General features: G+C 47.7%; 1 protein-coding gene across 2 annotated transcripts in view; it reads right to left on the bottom strand.

Moving 5' to 3' along the window:
• Nucleotides 1–1,098: 1,098 nt before the first annotated feature.
• Nucleotides 1,099–19,581, bottom strand: part of AP2M1 (adaptor related protein complex 2 subunit mu 1) — a 32,631-nt gene continuing 14,148 nt past the window's right edge. For both annotated transcript variants that reach the window (XM_072867807.1, XM_072867808.1), the window contains exons 3-11: nt 14,821–15,086; nt 13,314–13,396; nt 7,085–7,220; nt 6,846–6,987; nt 4,313–4,432; nt 3,642–3,777; nt 2,808–2,905; nt 2,550–2,661; nt 1,099–2,220 (exon numbers count right to left, since the gene is read on the bottom strand). In XM_072867807.1, coding sequence (XP_072723908.1) covers nt 2,086–2,220; nt 2,550–2,661; nt 2,808–2,905; nt 3,642–3,777; nt 4,313–4,432; nt 6,846–6,987; nt 7,085–7,220; nt 13,314–13,396; nt 14,821–15,086 — 1,228 coding nt within the window. In that variant the 3' untranslated portion in view covers nt 1,099–2,085. The remainder of the gene's footprint in view (nt 2,221–2,549; nt 2,662–2,807; nt 2,906–3,641; nt 3,778–4,312; nt 4,433–6,845; nt 6,988–7,084; nt 7,221–13,313; nt 13,397–14,820; nt 15,087–19,581) is intronic.

The raw sequence follows: 19,581 nt of genomic DNA, 5'->3' as shown, positions 1-19,581 counted from the left end.
GAGAAACATGTAAGCTAATCAAGATGTTTTGGACAGTCTGAAGCTGCTAGCAGAAGGGCGATAAGGAGCACCCTCACGCAAACTCTCCTCGTTATAATAGGAAAAATCACACCCCTTGAGCTGGAGACCCCGGCCCAAGCAGAGACCCCTCACCTTTGGGCATGCACAGAATATTAAAGTAGTACTGTAGCTTTAAGAGTCAGACAAGAAAATGTAGACCAATAGAAAACTGCTTTGTGTAATTACTTATGCATAACTAGACTGTATAAATACTGTACCTGCATGAACAGCTTTGTGGAGCTACCACCTAGCACCCAGTCTTGCGCAAAACCGGAAATAAATTGATTATCTCGGCTCTGTGTGCATATTGGGTGTTGCACACTGGGTAACGAACTCCCATTTGTGAGACAACAGTAAGAGTTTCTGCTCTCAGACTTGTTCTCAACGCACACAGCTGCGACACTGTGGCCTGGGGTTTTTTTAAGGCACTGGGAATAAGCAGACAGGGGCAGGTCCCTGTGGCTGGGGCTGCGTCCATGCTCGGGGTCCCGAGCCAAGGTGTCGACCCAAGGCAGATGGTCTTGAGCCAAGGGCCAGTTACAGCCGCTGCAGCAGCTGCTTGTACCTTCAGCCACCAGGCACAGCACCCTCCTTGCCCCCAGCCTCCAAAGGCCAAGTTGAAAGGGAAAACTCCTTTGATTGTTTTTCAGCTGCCTGCAAGGAAAAGCCACCAAGGTTCACTTAGGCCAGGCTTGGGCAGAGAAGCCAGGCCTGCAGGGGGCTGGACACGCCTTACCCAGAGAGCAGCAAGGGTCAGTTCAGCCCAGCTGCAGGTTTTGGTGAGCAAGCCCTGGGGGGAAAGCCCCAAGCACCCCTCCTTTCCCCAGGGAGCTGCAGCAGTGACAGCAGCAGCTGGAATCGAGCACTGGCACAGCTGGAAACAAAAGCATCACTTGTTCTTTCCACCTACGAACCCCCAGGCAGCCCAGGGCTGGGGAAGCAACAAAGGCAAGCCCCGGGACACTCTGGCACAGGCCCAGAGCACAGCCCAGGCTCTTGCACCACAAGTCCCAAACAGCAGCGCAGGCAGCCTTCTCCGTTCTACATACTTTATTAGATTCAGAGCTGGACAAATCACAAAGTGTACAAAATGGAGACCACACTACCAGAAGCAGGATTGTGGGTAGCAGCAGCATTCCTATGGCCCAGAAGCATTTGGTAGAAGTGTGGAGAGGGCAGGCTGGGGCGGGGGGTGGGCTCTTTCTGCCAACTGCATTTTAGATTCCCCGAGGACAGACCCTGTTCACATCCTGACAGAGCTCAGCTGACCTGCACTCCCTGGGACAGACGGGCCACATTTCCAATTTGTTTGGAAAGGAGAGACTGGCTCGAGCCAGCAGTGGGTGGAGGTAAGTGCTCTAAGGACCTGAAATGCTGTGCCACCCACATACACACCAGCAAGAGTCTAAACCCTCATCCTTTTTGGTCACAAACCTTCCCACGGCAGGACTCTATACTGACGACTTTGCAAGAAATATAAGGTGGTGGTGAGATCTGGTGAGCCCACTATCTCCTCTGGTGGAGGCCCGACAAACTCACCACCCCAGGCATCTCAGACTGGCCAGCAACATCTACCACAACAGCAATAGCTAGAGTACAGAAGCCAGGGTAACTTCAACTCAGATTTGTCCAGTCTATGTTTAGGTCTATTCTACGAGTACATATGCACAAGAACTTCAAAAATACTAGGATATGATGCAAGTAGTGAGACACCAACAGAAGAGGAGTTTAATGGTGGACGTTCCCTAGAAAGATCACGAGAGGATGGGAGTTAGACTAGCCCTTCCCCACCCTGGGGCAGGGAGCAGGAGGCTGACTGCACCCCTGCGTGCTATTGGGTTCTGAACTTCAGCTGCAGCGTGGATGGTAACCGAGCACAGGCAGGTGAGTCCGCTCCCAAGGTGAGCCACAGGGGCTTTCAATCTGCATAGAGGGGCCAGGCAGATGTTTTCTCTGAATGTACTTGAAGACTGAGGAGAGGCGGAGGATGGCTTGGAGAAGAGGGAGCCCGCCAGCCTGCTGGGGCTAGCATCTGGTCTCGTAGATCCCGCTCCTGCCGATGTACCTCACCCATTTTATCACATCATGGTCACTGTAGTTCAGCTTTGGCTCAAAGACTTTCAGGTAGCGCACCTTCAGCCCAGAGGGCGCAAACGGGACCTATTGAGAAAGGGAAAGGCAACGGAGCGCATTGGAACAGAGGGGTAAGATGCTCTCCAGACACAAAAGCCAGAGGACTTCTTGGCTATGCATCTAGAAATGGACACCAAGAGTTGCTGTTCCCTTCCCTACTCCCTGCATGCAGTGACAGACTCCACTGGCTTTAAGGGCAGTTTTCTTCCATTAGCTTTGCCACCTGGCTTGCCTTGTGTTACAAAGAGTCACATGGTGGCTTGGGTCAGGGAGCACTCAAACCTGTGTAATTCAGGGCCTGACTGACAAAGCTTCTCTAAGGTTAGCTGCACCCTGGAAGGCAGACAAGGACTCACCTCAAAGTTCATGGAGATCGGGGGCCGAGCCCACTTCTTCTTGTCATTGGTGGGCAGCAGTTCAATCTCCGCACTGATCTGGGATTCCTTCATTCCAGCCATACGCTTTATCCTATCAGAGAAAGCCCAGAAGTGAGGAGGTGCCCGAGTTTACTCTCCCCTTCACTACACGTGCTCAGGGCAGACAGGAGCACTAAACGGGCTCTGCCTCCTCAAGCCCTGCCCCTGCAGCACCCCAGACCCAACACGCTCACTTACTTCCAGACAATGGCATTCTCACTGGCCTTGTACTTTGCCTTCCCTTTCATACAGATGACTTGCACTCCACTGGTATTGAGGGGCGTTGGGATCCGGACCTAGAAGGCAGAGTCTGGTGAGCAGGGGCAAGGAGACTGCGGCCTGGGCACTCTGTACAGTCTCAGGGGAAGACCACCTGTCCTGGACCCCTTGGCCTTCTCTCTCCCATCTCAGGACGCAGAGAACATCAGCTGCTACAAGGCATCCTAGGCTAGCTCTTCAGTTTCTTGCTTTGAAGTAAAGGTTCAAACACATTTTCAGAATCCACAACAGTCAGTGAGGAACAGGGCAGAGCTCTCCGGTTCAGGCTGCAGGAAACCCGCCTAGTGTCGGGCAGATGAACTCAGGAAGGATGCCAGGCTGGCCAGGCTAGTTGCACCAGGCTCTGGACAGCCTAGCTTTGCAGCAGTAAGCCTTTCCCAGAAGGGGACTAAGCTGCAAAGCCACCCTTAGCCTGTCTTACACAGTTCATAGCCTGCTGCCTGTCTGACATACCATCAGATCATGCAGACAGAAGAATGTGAACTTTCCACAGTGCCCAAGACATTAAGCGAACAGTTGCTGCAGGGAATTAGGCCTCTGCCAAGGTGGCTGTGCAACTGAAAACAATGTCCACCTCCCTACTCTACGGCAGTTCCCTTCCACAGCACAGCAGCACCACACATCTGTGGGGCATTCACGTCACTCTTAGTCCTGTACAAGCTTGAGGACTCATCTGTGAGGATTCCATAGCAGGGGACATAAAGCAGAGGCACAATTCCCAGGCACAAGAGACCATAGGTTTTTTTCTCTTACCTCTATCTTCTGGGCCAGCAAGGAAGGTTTGAAATTTGATTTGATCACCACCTTCACTTCCAGCTTGGTCCGACCCACCTCCCGCACCAGGGGAATCACACGGAAGGGAAGGATGATGTCCTTAGTGGTTCGGTATCTGCAGGGATGGAAGGAACAGTGAACTCTAAGAAGGAGTTAACTCCCTTAGGGTCTCAAATTGTACCACCTTCCTTAAAGAGACAGCCTCTGCACACAGGGAACAGCTTAGAAACATCAGCCAGAAATGGAGCCATCCCAGAAGGAAGCAGCAGTAAGATCTGTGCTGCCCTAGGGCAGTGATGGTTTATTGAGTCCCAGGTTTTACATCTTGTACCTGCCAATGACTCTGTTCAAGGACACCAGTTTTAACCACTTAAAAAAAACAAACCAAAAACCCAGATATAGCAAGCTAAAGGGTAAGGAAACCCACATCCAACACTATGGTTGTGGCAAAGAAAACCACGCAGCTGGGCTTTTACGACATTTGTAACAGAACAATTTGTGTGACACCCTACAGATTCCACTCTGAGAAGAAAGAAGGCAAGTGCATATTTGTTAGGTGCTCAAGGGCTGCAAGTCTGCATGAGAGCAGCAACACTCCTGTAGCAGCAAGCAGATGTCAACACCAGCCTGTTCATCCCCCACCACCATACCTCATGAGCTCAAACTCTCCATCTGGTGGAATGAAGCTGATGCTCCTCTCAGAATCAAACTTGCTGAGCCTCACACACTGGTGGAAAGTGCAGTCGTCGATGGCAATTGACTGTTTGCCGCTAAAAACACAAGACACAGTTAAAAAAGTACAAGCTGCAGCCCTGGTATCTTGGTGCAGTCAAAGTCTGCGCAGGCAGAAACTACTCTACAGAGCATGTTGCCATCGCAGGTGTCCAGGAAATGGGGAGGCAGGGAGAGATTTAGGGGACAGCAGCCTCTTGGCTCAGACTTTCCTTGTTTCACCACCACAAAAAAAAATAATCATATTTCAGGAAGCTTGTTTGAAAGAATTCTCTCCCTCCTCTCCCCAAAGAGGAGAGAGATTAGAGGAGCACCCTTCTGTCGTAGCCAGCAACACAATGCTTGGGTCTGCCTGCCAGCAGCACCTCAGTACTGCAAAGGCAACTCTGCTAGCCCAATTCTTCTCGCAGCACAGTTCAAAGGAGAGAAAACACTTTCCTGTCCACAAAGCTATCCCACTGCCACACAGCCAGGAGATGCCAGGTTCAGGGTCTTCCTGTTCAGAAATCTCTTCACAGCTGTTGATTTCCACACTGCTAGCAGGTGGTTTGATTCTGAACCGATTTGCCAAAGACCACAATATTATGCTGTAAAAGTTTGTATCTCTCACTTCTAAAAATCTACACAGGTACCATCTGTCCACCTAGGTGGACTAGCCTAACCTGCCAGCACTGAACTTGTGCTGGCTTCTAGTCTCTGAGAATACCTTCCTTGCTACAGGTCCTGAGGTCAGCCAAGAACTCTCAGCTACCGAGAGGGACCAGAAAATGAGAAGGCGGCAGCAACAGAAGAGGCAGCAATATAGCACTGTGATATCTAGGCTGCCTCAACTGCTGGGAGCAACAGGACAACCATGCAAGTGCTGAGTACAAGCACTACAGTCAGGTTCAGCTGTCCTAGGAACCACCATTACCTGCACAAATGGGAAGCAGACTGACCCCACGCTGACTGGCTGTTTAGTTACACGACCCAGTGGTGTAGTTTGTGCTTTGTATGTGGGAGTTAGTCTTTCCTAATCTGTTGCCCAGAAGAGAGCCAACATCAGCTGACTAGTTCCTGTTTCTTTGGAACACTGCTGGGAAAGTCCCGCTGCCTAGCACTGCTCCAGGTCTCAGGCCGCATTACTTGGGGTTTGGTGTTGCCACATGCTAGATGCTGAAAAGCAATGGCAGCAGCTGTTCCTCTTGGTCACCTCATAACTAAACGCTTCTGGACAGTGACTTCTCCAAGCTCTTGCCCACCACAGAACCACCCAGCAAGAGTCCCTGTCCATCTTGCTTCTGTAACTCAGGAAAGTAGCACATTTACAGGCAAAGGCACTCACGGCACAGAAGCTTTTGGACAGTGTTACTGACTCTTCAGAGGCCTACACAGATGACATTTTCACTAGAGTATATTCCCACTGGGCAGCCACCTGAGGCTCATCCATTTTACTAGCTAGATTCAGGTACAGGAAAGGTGGCTTAAAGGTGACAGTGAAGTGATAGCTCTTGGCTTGGTTCTGAGAGAAAAGGCAAATAGCAGCTCAGCTCCATTTACAGGAACCATCATGGAAAGTGTCTGAGATCAGAGTTACATGCACAAGTCACACAAAGCAAGAGACAAGGGGAGAGCAGAGTGCACACACAGCTGAAGCAGATTATCTACCTTCCCAATTCACTGGGGTCAGCAAAAAAAAAAAAGAAAAAAACAACCAAGAGAAACACAGTTGAGTTGCAAACGGTTAGTGAGAGAAAAGTGAGAAAAGTGGCAGTCCCTTTGCTTTTATCTCTTCACCCCAAGCATGAGGGCTGGAAAAGGCATAAGACCTGTTTTCAGCTTCAATGTAGGTACTGACTGAGGTGCAGCTGGGAAGGAAGGGTGCAGCTGGGCTCCTGGAAGGGATGAGCCTCCAATCCACATGGCCACTGAGCACCTGTACATCAGTAGGAGGGGCTTACCCAGTATTAGTCTGTCAGCTGTTCTAGTTTGTGGGAACAGTCTGGGTAGAGCAGGCTATGGTCAGAGGGGTTCCTTCATTGTTCCCTGGGAGCACTACTACTGCATCCTATGAATAAGAGTCTCTGCACTGACTAGAACTGCTAGAGACACAAGCTCTGGGAGAATTAATCTTGGAGAAATGTTTCCAGCTGCAAGAACTCCACAATTAACACTACGTTTGAATCTTAATACTTGAAGGGCTCCTGGCACTTGCCCATGTAAAGCTGTGAAGTCAGACACCAACAATGACATTCCACCTGCTCACATTAGCCCTGCTGCAGAGAAGCCCTCTGTATTGAGGCCCTCAGGCTGGTAGCCCGCATGACAACTGCCCTACCCAGGGAAAAATTAGCAGTAGTAGCTGAAGGGAAGAAGAGATGAGCTTTGTCTGTCAGATCAGAAAAGCTACTAAGTGCTGCCCTTTTATAAGAGTCCCTGGTGGCAAGTGGCTTTTACCCCAATGCCTCTTACCTTTTCCCCGTTTCATCCGCAGTCCCTTTGCCCTGTTTCTCAATTACAATCTTGTCATTCATGCCAAACTTGCACTCTGGCATTCCACTCAGATAACTCTTCATCACCACTCTGCCAGAGACGTGGGCACTCAAAACCTGACCTGATATAGAGAAGAGTGCAGTTCAGAACACTTACACAAGATCCCACTCACAAACCTTGAAGGGGAGAAGGATGCCAGCTCTACACCTCCTACTTACCCTGAGGGGACATCAAGAGATTCACGCTCTCCAGCACATCAAGAAAGAGTTCATTGCGACGATATTTGATCCCTTCACGTCTCCATCCAATCTGTCCAGTCACCTGGCTCGTGATCTGGGACTGCTCTTCCTTAGTCTGAAAGGAAGAAATGACATCTTAGATCTCTAGATAAACTCAAAGACTAAGAAAGCTTCCTCTAAATCTAAGAGCAAGTGCTTGCCATTTATTACACACAAGTGCTTTTGACACTTAGATATGGGTGCTGTCACACACCCCATGATTCGGTCATTCTCTCCTCAATACAGCAAATCCTATGCCTAACTAAAAATTGGTCATAACGACAGCAGGAGAGGCTCTTACATTTTGTTAGCTAGTCCATTAGGCTACATCTAGTTGGTGGAGACCATGCCTCCCTGCAGTGACATTCAAATCATGTCTCAGACTGTCACATCAATCCACGTCAAGCAGAGAAGCAGGTGACAGGCCAGTTCATACTCTTATCCAACATGAAACCCTAGGGCCGTAAGACAGCTGCTCCCCAAGGACTGCTTCTTAATGACTGCAGTCATTCAAGTCATACACCAACACTAACATAACATGCATCTAACAGCATCCAGGCTCTAAGCCTCCTAAGAGCATTAAGGATTGTGTTGAGAGACACAGGGAGGTTTCCTACCTGATGCTACAGGCGGGGTCCAGTCACACGCAGAAAGTCAAGAAGTAGATGTATAGCAGCAAGTGTGGTGCACACAGGGTTAACAGGCAAGCAGGTCAATAGCAAGAAAAGGGAGGAAGGGAGAAAGAGGCAGGTTAGGCTTAAGGCTACCTCAGGACAGGAACAAAGCAGGCCAGCTCATCATTAATTAGGTAGCTAATTAGCACAAACAAGATGAGGGTCTTTGACCTTTAGCTTCCCTCAAGAAACCCAGTACTCCTAGCAATGAAATGTCTTTTCAGACTTGGCCCATTATGCACCACGCAAATAAAGGTAGAGCAGAGGGAGTGACAGACAGGCCAAAGACCACTCCCAGTAATGTTCCTATGCAGAGCAGACTCCTCATATTGCCGTTCTTAAAGCAAGCCCTGGATGTTTACCATGGCACAAATGCCCAGACTATGAGAAGTACAAGGCATCCAGGAATGCAGCCATCTTAAGGCTGGGCCCTGTATAAAGTTATATCCTTGTTAATTCTGCCTCTTCCACCAGAATAACTGCAGAACCCAGAAGTGGGTCCTGCCCCAGCAGCCTTGCACTGGGCCCACAGGGTGGCAGTACATGATCTCAGCTTTAAACCAGCAGTGGCTTGGTTTCACACATGCTCTTGCCACAGACGCAGTCACTCCTTGAGCAAGCAGAGCCATCACTGTAACATCTAAGAGGCAGAGAGTTTTACACTCCCCTGGGAACTGCCTAGGTAAGTGCTCAATGCAGTACAAAGTACCTCTCTTGTCTGTCCCACAAAAAAACCCTCCTTATCTGCCTTGTTCAATGCTTTGTTTAGGCTTAAGAGGAACAAGAGGCACATGTAGATATAATACTCAGTTCTCTGGCTTCCAAAGAGACACTGATCATGTGCTGATTGTTCTTATCTCCCGCAACAGCATCAGTGCCATGAACCTCTACTCGTTGCTACAGAAAGTGACTGGATAGATCTGGAAGCAGATGCCTGGGGAGCCCTGAAGCTGAGATCACCCAGCAGAATGAGTGTTCCCTAAGGGAAGGACTGAAGGCACCTGGGTCTAAAATGTCTCAGGACTGGGAGCTTCCCTGAGCTAGACAAATAAGTCAGCTAAAATTGGACAAGAATATCCAACTTGTTCTACTCAGTTGCCAGCACGTTGACTAGGTTAAAGGCACAGCTACCAGCAGGCTTCCTGGGCTCTGGCAGCTGGTGGCAGCCCTCTCCTCACTTGTCAGAAGTACTACTAGCATTTTAGCACTACAGTATGTCTAAGGTTGTCTAAGGTATGTCTAAGAGCTCAATTTGGCTGCTGCTGTAAAAGACAACAAAAAATACTTATTTAAATACATTAGCAGCAAAAGGAGAGCTAAGGAGAATCTCCAGCCCCTAGTAGACGGAGGAGGGAACACAGTGACAAAGGATGAGGAAAAGGCTGAGGTACTTAATGCCTTCTTTGCCTCAGTCTTTAATAGCAGGGCCAATTGTTCTCTGGGTACCCAGCCCCCAGAGTTGGAAGACAGGGACGGGGACCAGAATGGAGCCCCCATAATCCAGGAGGAAATGGTTAGTGACCTGCTGCACCACTTAGACGCTCACAAGTCTATGAGGCCTGATGAGATCCACCCGAGAGTACTGAAGGAACTGGCAGATGTGCTCACCAAGCCCCTTTCCATCCTTTACCAGCAGTCCTGGCTAACTGGGGAGGTCCCTGCTGACTGGAGATTAGCAAATGTGACGCCCATCTTCAAGAAGCGTCGGAAGGAGGACCCGGGGAACTATAGGCCTGTCAGCCTGACCTCGGTACCGGGGAAGCTGATGGAGCAGATCATCCTGAGTGCTATCACACAGCATGTAGAGAATAACCAAAGGATCAAGCCCAGCCAGCATGGGTTCAGGAAAGGCAGGTCCTGCTTGACCAATCTGATCTCCTTCTACGACAAGATGACCCGCCTAGTAGATGAGGGAAAGGCTGTGGATGTTGTCTATCTAGACTTCAGTAAAGCTTTTGACACAGTTTGCCACAGCATTCTCCTAGAGAAACTGGCTGCTCATGGCTTGGACAGGTGTACTCTTTGCTGGGTTAAGAACTGGCTGGATGGCCGGGCCCAAAGAGTGGTGGTGAATGGAGTTTACTCCAGTTGGCGGCCGGTCACAAGCAGTGTTCCCCAGGGCTCTGTGTTGGGGCCAGTCCTGCTTAATATCTTTATCAATGATCTGGATGAGGGGATCGAGTGCACCCTCACTAAGTCTGCAGATGACACCAAGTTATGCGGGAGTGTTGATCTGCTTGAGGGTAGGAAGGCTCTGCAGAGGGACCTGGACAGGCTGGATGGATGGGCCGAGGTCAACTGTATGAGGTTTAACAAGGCCAAGTGCAAGATCCTGCACTTGGGCCACAGCAACCCCATGCAACGCTACAGGCTTGGGGAAGAGTGGTTGGAAAGCTGCCTGGTGGAAAAGGACCTGGGAGTGTTGGTTGACAGCTGGCTGAATATGAGCCAGCAGTGTGTCCAGGTGGCCAAGAAAGCCAATGGCATCCTGGCTTGTATCAAAAATAGCGTGGCCAGCAGGACTAGGGAAGTGATCGTGCCCCTGTACTCAGCACTGGTGAGGCTGCACCTCGAATACTGTGTTCAGTTTTGGGCCCCTCACTACAAGAGAGACATTGAGGGGCTGGAGCGTGTCCAGAGAAGGGCAACGAAGCTGGTGAAGAGTCTGGAGCACAAGTCTTGTGAGGAGCAGCTGAGGGAACTGGGGTTGTTTAGCCTGGAGAAAAGGAGGCTGAGGGGAGACCTTATTGCTCTCTACAACTACCTGAAAGGAGGTTGTAGAGAGGTGGGGGTCGGTCTCTTCTCCCAGGTAACAAGTGATAGGCCGAGAGGAAATGGCCTCAAGTTGCACCAGGGGAGGTTTAGACTAGATATTAGGACATTTTACTTCACGGAAAGGGTTGTCAAGCATTGGAACAGGCTGCCCAGGGAAGTGGTTGAGTCGCCATCCCTGGAAGTATTTAAAAGACGTTTGGATGAGGTGCTTAGGGACACGGTGTAGTGGTGGTCTTGGTAGTGTTAGGTTTATGGTTGGACTCGATGATCTTAAAGGTCTTTTCCAACCTATACGATTCTGTGATTCTGTGAAGGTTTGGGGTAACACTGTAAACTAAGAGTTGACCAACTCACACTCCCAGAAAGCACTTGGAGGGGAAGAAAACTACAACATTCAGCTAGTTAATGAAGGCTGGACAGATGCAGACAGGATCTGAAGAGTGAGAACTGAGCACACGGAGCACAGCTCCACCTCGAGGTGTAAAAGCAGGTTTAGCCTCTGCTGGAGGAAGGTATTTGAGCCAATGCCTGCATCAGTTCTGATAGCAGGACATCAGCATGGCCTGCAGTCCTGCTATCTGAGTAGTGGGCTACTTCATGGGTAGGGACTAGAAGTGAAACCATGTTGCACGCCAGCACCTTTTAAAATCTGTGTGCTACACCACCCCATTCCCAGAGCACAGAGGTGGTACCTCCCTTGGCAAGCAATGCAGCAATATCGGATCCACTTTCAAAAAAACAAAGCAGACCTTATATTCCAAGATCACCAGCCCTGGAAAGACCACTGTAGCCATACAGGGTGGGCATTCAGGGGGCAGCAGCTCAGCAGGCTTCAAATCTTTCATTGAGAACAAAGTCAAAAAGTTGAGTTTGGAAAGTCTGCCATAACTGTGGATTTTGCTCCTTAAATTCAGCAGGACACAAGCCCAAAGAAAGCACCATCACGAACTAAGCAGGGATAAGGGAATACAGATGACAGACCACCCAGTCCCAGATTTTGGCCCAATGTACTGGCTGTAAGTGAAGGACAAGGCTAGATGTACCAGAGTAGAGAGCAGATAAGGAAATATGGCAAGTACTGTTTCAATTGTTGCCCCTGCCATACTGTGCCTGGAAAGGATTACTTCTGCTTTTTGAACTGGTCTGCACAAGCTTCCAACACAGAGCAGAATAACTGCTTACTTATGTAAAGCTGAAGTCCAAACTCCTCTTTGTAAGGGAAGGACTAAACCTGCTGTTGAATGAAGCAAGATGCTGTGACAGTGATTTGCACAGAAACAGCATAAGGGGTTGTTAAAACAGACAAAAGCAAAAAAAAAAAAAAGAGCTAGGGAAGGAAGTGAGGGTGGTGGTTAGTTTTGAATTTTCCTGGGAACAGGAGCTGACTCAGCTATCTTGAGTGCTGACTGTCCAAAATGTCAGATTGCAGAAGGCCAGCATGATTTACACTAGGGCTTGGGATGGGGGACTAAGACCGGATACACTCACATCTGGCCACTGATATATGCATGCCCTCTTGTGAAACAGTTTGCTGTTCTAGCAGGAAATACATTTGCTCGGGGCAGCTTCTCTCTCACCTCCTTCTTGAGATGCAGCTAGTCTTGCTACTAGTAGATTAAAAGAGAGTTCTTAGGAAGTCAGTGCTGATGAACGGAGTTGAAACAGAGCCTCCAGAGACTTTGACCTCTGCTTATCCTTAACAAGAAGTCACCAGGCAGGCTCTTGTTTAGCACTTTGCTTCTGTTTGTACCTTGGGGCTGAAGTTTCACCCAGACCTCTGCTGCAGAGAGCTTCAGTACAAACTGATTCCCAGATCTTCTCCTGACTCATCTGCTACACAAGGGAGAGGACTGAGTTTTAGGCTAAGTCCTCATTAGGAGCTGCATAGCTGTGTCAGATGGACAAGGTAAGCAATATTCCTTGGGGACACGAGAAACAGTGACTATAACAGTCCTTTGGTTTCAGAGGTTGAGCATGAGCTGTTCAAGATAGGAAGCCTGGTTTTGAGGACTGTAGCCTGGAGTAGGATTAGAGCTAGTTTAAAACACATTCCCAAGAACAGTCCAATTTAAGTGTCTTTTTCCCCAGGTGCCCTTTATCTTCTACCTCCATGTAAACTTTGTTGCAAGGGTTAATATTGTGCCAAATGCATGATAGAGATTCTCATCTCTAACATGAGAAAACTCAGACTGTGCTGATGCTGGTCTGCAAAGATGTTACAGGCAGCAACAGAATAACATCAGCTTCCTGACAGCAAGATCCACAAGGCTGAAGAATACTTCATTACAAGGCAGGCATGAAAATCCTGACAGCTCAAAGCACTAAAGGCTGGTGGAGAACAGATCTGCTCAGCAAGATTCACACACAGAAGAGCTATTTCTGGTTCAGCAGGTAGATTTGTTTATCCTCTGTCAGAAGCTGACACAGAGCAGAGCCTGAAGCCAGCAATCATTTACATGCAAGGGACTGGCATTATCCTAGCTCAGGGCCCTTCCTCCCACATCTTACCATGCACCAGGGAACCTGAGGTCACCCAAGCGCAGAGACACCTAGAATGAGATGTCACTGAGCTACATCCCTGCCAGGGTGTTCTCGATCTACTCAGGCACCTCCACTCAGCACAGGTCAAACTGGTTGGTAATTAAGACCATACTTTCTTGAACAGGCTTGCAGAAAATTAATCAGCAGAGCACTGCTGTACCCCAAATTCCTCTGGTTACCTGACTCTTGATGCCTTGCTGAGTGATGAAGGTCTTCAGGGCCCCTGTTTCAGAGTTCTGAGGATAGCCAAAGTCCAGGATTTCTACAGAAGGGTAAGAGAAGGTTAGTTCAGAGCTGCAAGGTATAAACATGCCAACCATTCCTCTAAGGAGAGAGCCAATTAGTACACAGATACTGCTTACACATTAAATTTCTGGATAAGTTGCTGGAGCGTTCCTTACCAAGAGACAAGAAACAGCCTTGCTAAATTGACTTCCCTGTGCAATATTTTGGAGAGAAGGGGTGATGGAAAGCTGTCCAACTGATGAATTTGCTGGTTTTTAAATACAGCTGCACTTCAGGACTAAATATCAGCTAGACTAGCCATATGGACAGGGCACACTGAAGAGTTTTTCCAACAACATCCAAGGGACAATAAAGAGGGTTTATTCAATAGCAGAACAATCTCTCTTTGCAGCATTTTCTTTAGGTTTTGATTTTCATATGAAGATGTAATAAAAATCAAAACCTAAAAAAATAACAGCAGAGTAGTGGCACTGCAGGATGATCAGTGTGGGAAAGAAACAGATGTTAACTATAGACAGCTAGTGTACTTAACACCCACTCCCCTCAAAGAGGAAGGGAACAACCCACAAGAGGTCTAGAAGGGAGAGAAGACCACTAACGTGAATACTGAGTAACACCACACTGGCAGGTTTTGATCTCACTGTGCCTACTAGGAGACAGCAGTGACTGACCAAAGCAGAGAAACAGCAGTCTCTTGATCTGCCCAGAAGGAACATAGAAGCCATCAGTCGCTGTGACCCTTGGCTAAGAATCCCAGGACACACACGTGCGGTGCCTTGTCTGGAAAACAAATTGAAGCGTAACTAATACAAAGTGCTCATGTTATGCCAAACTGGGATAGCTCAAGGGCAATCTCCACAGCAGGCTGATATCACGAGCAGCTGAAGGGACACTGTATTATTGTTCTACGGTGAAATCTGGAGCTGTATCACTGGGGGAGGTAGGGCTGGGACAGAGCAGGTTGGGTTTTATAAGTTTCCTTCTGTCTCAGAACTGGCCCCAAGAGGCAACCCAAGAGCAGCAGCCAACCGCAGCCTGGGGTGACTGCTACCATACTGTGCTACACCCACCTGGGCACAAGCTGGGATGGCTAGCCTTAGGGGTGGTAATGATAGGCCTCTTTATATACCTCAGTATAATGATAGCCCTACATCTACACAGGATCCACTCAGAAGCTGGGGTCCAGTACCAGCTGCCTCAATTATGCAAGTGCACAGCTCCCAGCACTTCAGTGAAGTGAGCCACAATCAACACAAGGCTATGGGCTTGAGATGTTAGCTACACTTACAGTACAGGTAGCATTAGAAAGCAGAACAAACAATTTTGAACTCAGTCACACATGTTAAAAATACGTCAAGGATTATTACTATATCAAACTAAGCTAAGGGTTTTAGAATGACCAAGTGCAATATCACATAACAGATAAGGGAAACGTCTCACCATCCAGCAGCTCATAGATCAGCACAAAGTTGTTCTTTATGTTCTCCTCACTGATCTTCCCGAAGTAGGCAGTCATCACGTCACACATCTTGTAAAGAAACTCGAATACCATGGCAGCATTGACATTCTGCTTGGTGACAGCAGCCAGCCAGATGTTGGAACGCTTGACATGGAAGAAACTTGTGCGGGCGATGTTGGTGACAGGCGAGCGTACCTGCTGCCGTGCGTGGATGACATTGACGCGGAAGGCGTCGACAGCATTCCGCCTACAAGATCATCACCAAAGATAAGTTAGCACAGCGTACGTGAAAACAAGCTGGCTGCACAGTTCTGCTTATGTGATTACAGTCAGACACTGAACTACATAAACCAAGCTCACTTAGGAAGGGTGCCTTGGGATGTCTCTAAGAGGAACAAGTGAAGGCTCTGAGCAGAGTCAGACATTAAATTCTGCACAAAGTAAAGTAGAGACAGAGTGCTACTGGTCTCTAAGGAGCTTTAGACTACAGTGCAACTGTAGTCAGAAGGAGAAGCTAACCTCCATCTAGAGTCAGATGGCAAAGGAACCTTTCCTTCAACTAATTTTGCTTGTGCTCCTGATCGATTGCCATAGCTGGGAACAAACACAGTAGCAGCTTATGGCTCAAAGAGCCCCGTTTTGACCAAACACCTAATTACTGTCTACTCTGCATGCCCAGGCCTTCAACCTCTTGTCCCAAAGCAAGCTGTAGTCTCCCAAGATATTTGTCAATGGCAGTTCCTCCCAGACATACCACTGAGGAAAAAACAGCAAAACCTACCTGGGTCACCTAGCAGAAGTCAGTACCCAGGTATATCACGAAAGGGAGCTTTAGTTCTCAGATCCACCTCACCTCCATACCGCAGGTATCAAGGAGGGCAGGCTCAAAGCAGCAAGCAGGATTAGGAACATATTTGGCTTTCTGGTTACACTTGTCCTCTCAAGCCTGCTAGGCTTCAGAACAGGTGTCTCGCACATGGACTTAGGGTCCCCACAGTGCCACGTGCTAGTAGCACTGCATTACGTGCACTGGATGATCCAGTACCATTTATGGTAAAGTAAAAGTGTTCCGCACAGTGCCAAAAAGGTGCTGTGCAAGCTTCCCCTAGCTGCTGCCATCTTTCATCCAAACTGTCTATACACTACTGACAGGGACCAAATCCCTCCTGGGTAAACAGGGATGTCCAAGTGGCTTTCTGGATGCCAGCTCTTCCACACTAGAGTTTCCTTATCCCGTAGCTACAAGTCAAGATAAACTCCCCATATTAAGTTAAAGTCCACCAATCCTAAGAACACAGGAAGGAAGCCTGAGTGCTTTATATGACAAGACCAAGACTTAAAGCAATAGTCTACACACCAAGCCAAGACTCATCTAGTTGTGCTTTATTACGCATATTCTTAGAGACTATGTAGAACAGTAGGTCTTCTGACTGCAGCATCAAGGCCATGGTAATGATTATGCAGAACCATGTTTGAGAGCAGACAGTAATAATATCCTTGCAAGCAAGGATACAGGCATACAGATGCTTGTAAGCATTGAGGGTTTTCAACAATCCAGCAGACACTTCCAAGTTTGAAAACAAAGGATATTCAAAGGAACATATGCTACTACAGCCGGTGTTTGCTCCTTGAAGGTCTGGGTACATTTGTAGAAGCTTCATCAGTAAACATGCTCCCCCATAAGCAAAATTCTGGCCTTCAAATACTTCTCAGGTTTTATTGCCCCAGAAGGTTTGCAAGTTTGAGTTAAATTAGTATTTCATTTTTAAATTATTTTTTCCATAAGAAAATAGTCTACTATAAAATAACAATATCTAAAAGCCCCATTCCTCCCCTCCAGTAAGCCTTGCAAGGAAAGTTCAGCTTGTTCTGGAACATTAGCCCTCCCAGCCTCAAGTTCTAACCCACTAGAACTAGTACCAGAACCAGCAACCAGACTGGTGCACGCTAGAAGAGAAGCCTCTGGTCTGTGAAGCTTTTCTAGCATACCAGTTGCCCACTGTGCAGTGCCAGTCATGGCCTACCACGCGTCTCTTACCTATTGCTACAGCAGCCAATGAGATGGGATGGACAGAAATGGCGCCAGCGGAGAAAGAAGGAGTGACAGCAACAAGAGAAAGGGTTAGAAACACACACACAAGGCACAATGAATCCAAAGAGATAAGGAGAGACCAAACAGCACCCCCTCCCCCTGTTCCTGGGCACAAAAGGCCAAGGTGGTATTGGATGGACAGTCACAAGCTGTGGCAGCAATGAAGCCCTCGCAAGGCACAACACTGACATGCCATGGTCAGGCTGCCAGCGTGGACAGACTTGTGTTTGGCTGAACTTTAGGGCTAACTGGGCATTTAGTCCAGATGAGCTGCATCTGTATCACATCAGTGATACCCAGTCTGCTCTGCTAATACATGTAGCAGGCCTTGGAGGGGAAAAACCCCAAAGCCTCAATCTGAGGCATTGCCTGGGGACCATAGAGTATCAAGTATCTTCTTCCCAGTCTGCCTCAGAACAGGGCTGCAAGTCTGAGTTAGCATTTCTATGACAGTCCTCTCATTTGAAGCTGTTTGGATTGATGCTTTCTGGCTTGGTCCAGCCAACAGGAAATACAGCAAGTTTGATAGAGCTGGAGCACATCTGGAGAGATACAGCACATCCTGCAGATTCAGACACTGCTCTATCCAGCTTGCACTTTTTCCTTAAGGATCAAGAGCCATGAAGCCAAAGTGGTGTATTAGAAGCTCAGAAACCAAATGCCTATTACACTTAAAGTGCATGCAGTTTGTCATGTAAGCTGCTCAGTTTCAAATAGCTTAATTTTATTAAATAGCTACATTCTTAAATGCAGGTAGGTCCTCCCAATGACTATGTCACTGAAGAACAAGGCACTTGAAGATCATAGGAGAGCCCTCCATGGTATCCTGAATTAAATGCATAGTGCCTTTTTTTTTTTTTTCTTAAGAGGCTGCTTATGCATGCAGCTAGCTGCTGTATGGACAGATGCACTACATGCACTAAAGCCATTCTAAGTTGCAAGCAAAGAAAGTCCAAGTTTTGTGGTACTTCTGCCTTTAACGAAGTCAAGGGAAGGGTTTCTTCATTGACCATCACTTTGCTCATTAACATTTGAGCTAGTATATGCTTATTTAGACCCTTAAACTGTGCAAGGGGAGGGGTTCTCATAACACGGATAACCTTTAATCTCTCCAAACACATAGGCTGAGGCTTCAGAATGCCAAAGGCAAGTGCCAAGACCAAGGAGTCTTAAGGGTGAATCACTCAGAGCCCGCATGAAGACAGGCAGCAGCTATGCTGATTTCCCATTCAACCTACCTCCCAACAAGCTGGATGGGCTCAGCCCTCAGTACTTCAGATCTATCCTTTAGGAATTAAAAACTGTATAACGTTCTAGAAATCTATCATCTGGTTGTTTGGTTACAGACAGAACTCCTACAGAGTTGAGTACAAGCTACAGTATCATGACTATTCCTTTCTCTACCTCCCTCTGAAGGTTAGGATACTAAAAGCTTTTAAGTAGACCTGGTACTGATGCTAGTGTTCAGAATAGAAAACAGCAGATATCCAACTCCACTTGCTTGCTATAGAGCTGAAGATTCTCAGTTACTTGATTACACCACAAGATGAGACATAGCCATTTTAAGACAACTTGTTTTATAAGGTTACACACCTAAAAAAATTCCAAACTGGGTTTGAAGGCCTGTTTCAGAAGGAATCCAACACCTCGTGGAGCAAGCTTGTTTAATAGCCAGCACCAGCTCCACCTAAGTCACAAGACTTTCACAAGAACTGAATGGAGGATTTCACTCAAGGGAACACTGGCTCCTGACATCCTAGAGAAAACACTTGAATATTTTTGGCACCTTTTGCCACATGAAAAAGTTAAGACAGGATCAGGCAGGAAATCCCATTTTCTAGTTTTGCCTGGCCAGCTGGCAGGAAGTACTTTATCACATACTGAACACAAGTCACTCACTTTACAAGAGGAATGAGCCATGATAAAAAGCTACAGAAGATCACTACATTAAAAATAACTACTTCACTCCCCAGTTTACATCTCGACAGCCAGAATGCCCTTTAAATTAAAAGGCCTTCTTGAATAAACATCAGTTCAAGCACAATCCTATCTTTAAGTGCTTTAAGTTTGCAAGCCACAAAAAAAAAAGTATTTTTGCCAGAAACTGCAGTTAACAGTGTCCCTAGCCCGCCCGCCCCCCCCCCAACACATTCTCAAAATTTATCTATAATCCAGACTGGCTTGGCTCAGTCACTGCGATACCTATTCATCAGGGGAACTTTACAAAGTCAGATCTGGCATATGAATTGCTCCGAAGAGCTTCAGCTAACAAGTATTCAAGACTGAAATGAGTTAGTACAGCAGAGGAGAGGCAAAACTTTGTAGCCAGCAGTTTTCTGCTTCATAAATACAATGATTCCTTGGCTCAGCTCTGTGTGGAAGTCCTGGAATAATTTAGTCAACTGCAGAACAGCTACTTTACTCTGCCTTAGTTGACTTAGAACAAGCCAAGAGATTTAAAGCTCATTAGGTGAAGCCTTATTACAGACACTGTGTTGACTGCTACTCCATCAACGAAACAGTGCAACCCTTGACTAGCTACTAGTTCTACCTCAACTTTTGACCTCCACCAGACAATGCATAACCAGAAGGGACACACTCTTCACACTAGAGCACTCTGAAGGCAGACTGGCTTGACAGTTTTTTGTAA

The sequence above is a fragment of the Ciconia boyciana genome, chromosome 7, assembly GCF_034638445.1.
Source record: "Ciconia boyciana chromosome 7, ASM3463844v1, whole genome shotgun sequence".
In the NCBI taxonomy this organism is placed as follows: Eukaryota; Metazoa; Chordata; class Aves; order Ciconiiformes; family Ciconiidae; genus Ciconia; species Ciconia boyciana.
The sequence above is the reverse complement of the archived record's forward strand: the minus strand, read 5'-3'. Positions and strand labels throughout refer to the sequence as shown.